Here is a 5,213-nt window from a genome sequence, read left to right as displayed (position 1 = left end):
AACCTGTTGTAAAATACAGAACTATAGCAGCTTTGCTTATCCAATAAATTTGTACCATTGTGTGAATAATTTGAAAACAAAAGACAAAATAACAATGTAATCGATAAACTCATCTGAAAAGGGTGTTGTCAAGTACTGATTCTTTGGCATAGTTTTCTCAACTTTAACAATGGTGAAGTTCTTGTATGACAACAACAAAGTTCCAAATAGTAATCATATGCCACACATATGGCACAAACCAACAACATTTGCAAGAAAAAGTCATGTGATACTGAATCAACAATGAATATGACATTTAAATTCAAAAAAGCAATGCAACTGGACATGAAATGTGTATGATGAACAAGTCTGTCAAACGAATGCATAAACTGTAAAACATGGTCAAGCATGAATGTAAATCCATAAATAGCACTTTTGAAGGTGCATGCAACACAACAAAGCAATTTAACACGGGTCAGCCATCTCCACATTGGGTGTAGAAGTTCAATGGAATGTTAGTGAATAGAAGCAGGAACACGGGCTCAGCGGAGCAACTATGACTGCATAGCCAAAAGCAAAGGTTTGGAGGAAGTGTTTGTCTGACCTTTCTGGCAAAGATCGTCCCACAATCCTCCACCTTCTCCAACATCTTTCGGCTGGTCCTCGGGAAGGTACCAGGTTTCCTCACTTGTTAGTAAATCCATATCCAAATCACTAGGAAGAGGTGGTTCTGATTTACTCTCATGATTTTCCACTCTCATATTATTTGTGGTAGTCGAGTCCTTTTTGGAGGGATTTGTCTCTCCAAGATTGAATTGTTTTCGCTGTATCTTTATTTGCTCCTGTAGAATCTCCAAAGGGTGCGCTTCCTCGGCATCTTTGGGTTTCCCACAACCGTTACCGGAGTGCGTAGATGTAGAAATATAGGTGGAAGCTGCTTCGCCAGTAGATGACACAGTATTGTTAGACTGCGGTAAGAACATGTTTCTCTTTTGGCTGGTACTTATGGGATGGTTGTTGTTAAGATTCGGGGGTCTGAGCGGTGATCGACTGTGAATCACTGGAGGGGAGCCTTGCATGACACAACTCCCCGACTCCGGCAGATCTGGATTGGTGGTGCTGGACATTGTGGTGTCTGGAGAAAACACACTGTCTAATAAATCTTGAGATACATGCTCCATTTGATTTCCATCTGCAATGGACATGGCGATGCTAATGGAATCTGAACACGACATCTTTGCGTCCATACCCCATGAATTGTGTACGGAGTTTGGGGTTTGCGTCGCTGAGCGGTATCCCATGTCATCCGCTTGATGAGAACTGCTCTCACTCAAAGGTGTAAATGCAACATTATCAACAGACAGAGGACCTTCCATTGATTCAACACTAGGAGGATTCTGGGCTGAGCGCTTGCGATATTTTCGCTTGGGCTTCGTTTGCGGTATGCTACCAGAAATAAGATGATCCGTTGAAAATTCTTCTGATTTCCTTCTCCTGCGACCTTTCCTTGGTTTTTCATCCATCCTCCTTCCACCCATTTGCATAGGCACATTCTGCTCTAAAAAATCATGATATTTCCCTTGAAAATCTGGCATTGGCATTGGAGCAACTCCATTGTTATAAGTCGAGGAGAACGTATTGTAAGAATCCATTGGCACATTGCAGTTGGGAACAGATGTCATACTGCAGCTACTGGGCACCACAAACTGGTCAGCCATGGTAGTCACTGTCGGCATACCACCACCAAACCCTGTGAGAGCATCCGATTTTACTCCATAGCTTGACGCATTCTCAAAACTGTGCTTCTTGGCACTAAGAGGGCTGTGAACTTTTTGGGGACCATTCTGCTTAGGCATGGAACTATCCATATCTGCTATGATATTCCGACACGCAGCTGACAGTGCTGCAATACAGTTCTGAGATCCATACCCATCGCTGGAAGAATGGCTCAAATATTCAGCATGTTGAGAGCTTGCAACTTTCATCAAGTCCTCTTGCTTGCTTGTGTCTTTGATAGACTGAGTCATTTTCTGGAGTTGCTGGACAGAGTTCTGGTTTTCACCGCCATCCCCTGACTTATCCTGTCTCTGGTTGCCATCTGCACTGGTGTCATTTTTGCTGGTGGAAGGCATGGTATTAGCTGGGGCTTTACTAACAAGACTTACACTGGCACCAACAGTACTGTTTGGTGTTTGAGGTGCTGAAGAAGAAGATGCCTGCTCCTGCTGGCTGCCTGAACAGTTGGTTTGATATGACCCAGACACAGAAACATTTGGTGATTTTTGAGAAGAGGTGCTTAACGTACTTGGGTCAGATAGTTTGACAGGGTTTGATGAAGAATCGGAGTTCACTGATGGAATGCAGCCTGGACCATCCAATAATTCATCAACGGTTGTTTGAGATTGAAATGTACTTGAACCAGCACAAGCTGTATTAACATCATCTCTTACTGTTGGAGGCGCTGTGTCGGATGAGCCAGTAGGAACAAAATCATCTGACATTGGATTACGTGATAGTCTGGCAAGTTTCTCTAATTCAGCACTGAAAATGCGATCCTGGTTCAACTGCTGTATAACAGTATCAGTATCTGAATTCAGGACACTGTTTGGGAACTGTGTTGAAGACAGAGAGTCAAATTTTTCCTGACTATGACTCCCAGTCGATAGGAAATGTCCAGGGTTGGCAGCACCACTGCACTGTGCATTTTGTGGATACATCCCAGCTGGAGTGGCTACATTCTCCATCATGGTATTTGAGTGCATAGTTCCTGAATAATTCCGAGGTTGTTGTTGTTGTTGCTGTGGCTGCTGTTGCATTGACATTCCTCCAATGTTACCGCTGTAGTTCATTTGTTGAGGTGGCATATTGCTCGGAGGCGGAAGTCCACTGTAAGGCACATTATTCATTTGGGATGTTTGTGAATTTGGGTTGTTATAGCCTCCATGAGAAGCACTGCTTGTTTGCCAACCACTATGCTGGGTGTTCATACCAGTCGACACAGCACCCATGTTGCGCGTGTTGCTACCATGTCCATGAGTTGGCACCACAGGCTGCCTCACAGGGTTAGTCCTAGAGAAACTGGGGCTGGAGTTGGGCATAGGACCAAAGTGTCTCAGCTTCTGCACAGAGCCCAGAGTCTGGTTGCCGCACATTGTCGAGTTGAAAGATGGTGATGGATAATGCCGTTGATGAGGCATCCTCATTCTTGGACCTGCATGAGCCATCCCTGGGGTAGAACCATACATAGCTTGGTTATTCCCATAGGACTGACCCATCATGGTGGTAGAGTTCACACACTGATTGCTCCGCATTACAAATTCTGGTGATGGCGATTCACCACCTATTGTCATGCTCATGTCTGTTGCAGCTGATTGCATCCCACCGGCAACGTGATGGCCAGCAGCTGGATACATTCGAGAAGTGGTTTGACTCTGAGTAGCGTATGGCACTCCTGACTGGAGATGGTGCTGATTTGCAGTTCTACTTGAATAGTGAGGAGTCACTGCATGACTGCTGGAGTAAGAATTTGGTCCCATTTGAGATGCATTAGTTCTGTCCCACATCTCATTCGATTTCATCATAGCAGCTGGTCTCTGGTAAGACATTGATGACTGTGTTTGATTTTGCGAGCTGTAACCAGGGTAACCGTCTCCAAAATTCTGCGTTTGATTGGAAAGATTTGTCTGATAAGATGACTGACCGTGAATTCCCCTGTTGTTGCATCCATCAGCGGGAGGTGGAAATGACTGCGAACGTTGAATGGAAGAAGGGTAAGAGTTGGTCGCGGCGTTCGGGGGCACCGACGCCCGTCGTCCTGCCATGCCCGGATATCCCGACGGCATACCGGCGATCGACTGCCGATGATACGCAGTTGCATCCATATTTGTTGAAGAAATCATGCGATTTTCCACATGATCACCCGAGTTCATGCGATGATTATGGCTCTGATTCTGCCTGTGGTAGAAATTCAACTGCTCTGCACCACAACTGCCCGAAAACTCGGCAGACTCGTTGATCGACGGTATGTGTGGGTAGGCCATCGCACCGTAACTGTTCTGCCCGTTCGACGGGCGGGCGGATGAGTTAGCGTTCGTATGATACGAAGACTCGTTCCCTCCTCCTCCCCCACCGTACTGCGTCGCAAACCCGCTTCTGTGACCATACGAGTAGCCTGACATCGCGGCCGGAGAAGGCGGGGCTCGCGAAGGACAGGAACTCGCTGCTCGCTGATGAAGACTCGAAATTCCGGTGCGGCCAAACCGCTGGTCAGGTGCGAAAATCTATCATTTAATACATAACGTCGCAAGTTCTATGTAAGACCATGTTCGTTTCTCCTCGATGAGCACAAAATCTGCCTATGTTAGTCAAGCAGTATTTCAGGCGACGCCACTCAAGCAGCATTGTATAGACAGGGCATTATCTCTATCTCAATGCAATCAAAGTGCTATTAGTGGGGCTAAATCGCGATACACGGCAAATCATTATCGGCTTGCCCGCCCGTGACAACTGCCTTTTGTGTACGCTACGGCGAGATATCAACCTCTGAATGCACGAGTCAACAACGGACTCCATTCTCCGAGAAAGATTGGCAGCTAGGCGTAGTGTAGCGGAACGCGAGCGAGCTTAGCGAAAAACCTTGAACTTTTCGGTGTGTAGAGTCAGGCACCAAAACTGCGTCAGTACACCACCAACACGCACACATTAGGGAGAAAAAAAGACCCCCCCCCTCCTTTTTTTTTTTTCTTCCTTTTTGATGTTTTTTCCCCCTCTGGAACCATCCAAGGCAGACTTTTTGTTCGTGATATATCAGTGGGTACCAGTGGGTATACAAAGTGGATAGAGCTAAACGTGTAACGGGGGTTTTCCTTTCCTGGCATTACCCTTGCCGTATTTTTGTTGTGTTTTGCTCTGAGAAGTTTAGGTGGCATAGTTTGGCTGATGAATTCTAAGTATCAGACACATTTGATTAATTTAGCTATTTAAAGTACACCACACGCCCTCTTGTTTGGTTGTATTTTTTTTTCATAATGTTGTTATTATAAGCATGCAGTCACTGATGTCTTTATGACATCAATGAAGACTTATTTATTTTGATGTCCCTGTATGTGCACTGGACTTATACTGTCACTGCCTGCATGGTATTTTGTATATATTTGATCTCCTATGGCGACCAGGGATGACATGTCATAGCGCTTTGCATCCAGTGGAAAAGGCGCTCTATAAATGTCTACTAT

General features: G+C 45.5%; 1 protein-coding gene across 1 annotated transcript; it reads right to left on the bottom strand.

Moving 5' to 3' along the window:
- Positions 1-474: 474 nt before the first annotated feature.
- On the bottom strand, positions 475-4,405 carry LOC140226976 (uncharacterized). Its single transcript, XM_072307411.1, has one exon. The coding sequence runs from the start codon at positions 4,155-4,157 to the stop codon at positions 534-536; it is 3,624 nt and encodes a 1,207-aa protein (XP_072163512.1). The 5' UTR covers positions 4,158-4,405; the 3' UTR covers positions 475-533.
- Between the last annotated feature and the right edge of the window lie 808 nt (positions 4,406-5,213).

This window comes from Diadema setosum, chromosome 4 (genome assembly GCF_964275005.1).
Source record: "Diadema setosum chromosome 4, eeDiaSeto1, whole genome shotgun sequence".
NCBI classification, from domain to species: Eukaryota; Metazoa; Echinodermata; class Echinoidea; order Diadematoida; family Diadematidae; genus Diadema; species Diadema setosum.
The sequence above is the reverse complement of the archived record's forward strand: the minus strand, read 5'-3'. Positions and strand labels throughout refer to the sequence as shown.

Coding starts and splice junctions, on each gene's coding strand:
- LOC140226976 (XM_072307411.1), bottom strand. CDS start 4,157: ATGTCAGGCTACTCGTATGGTCACAGAAGCGGGTTTGCGACGCAGTAC.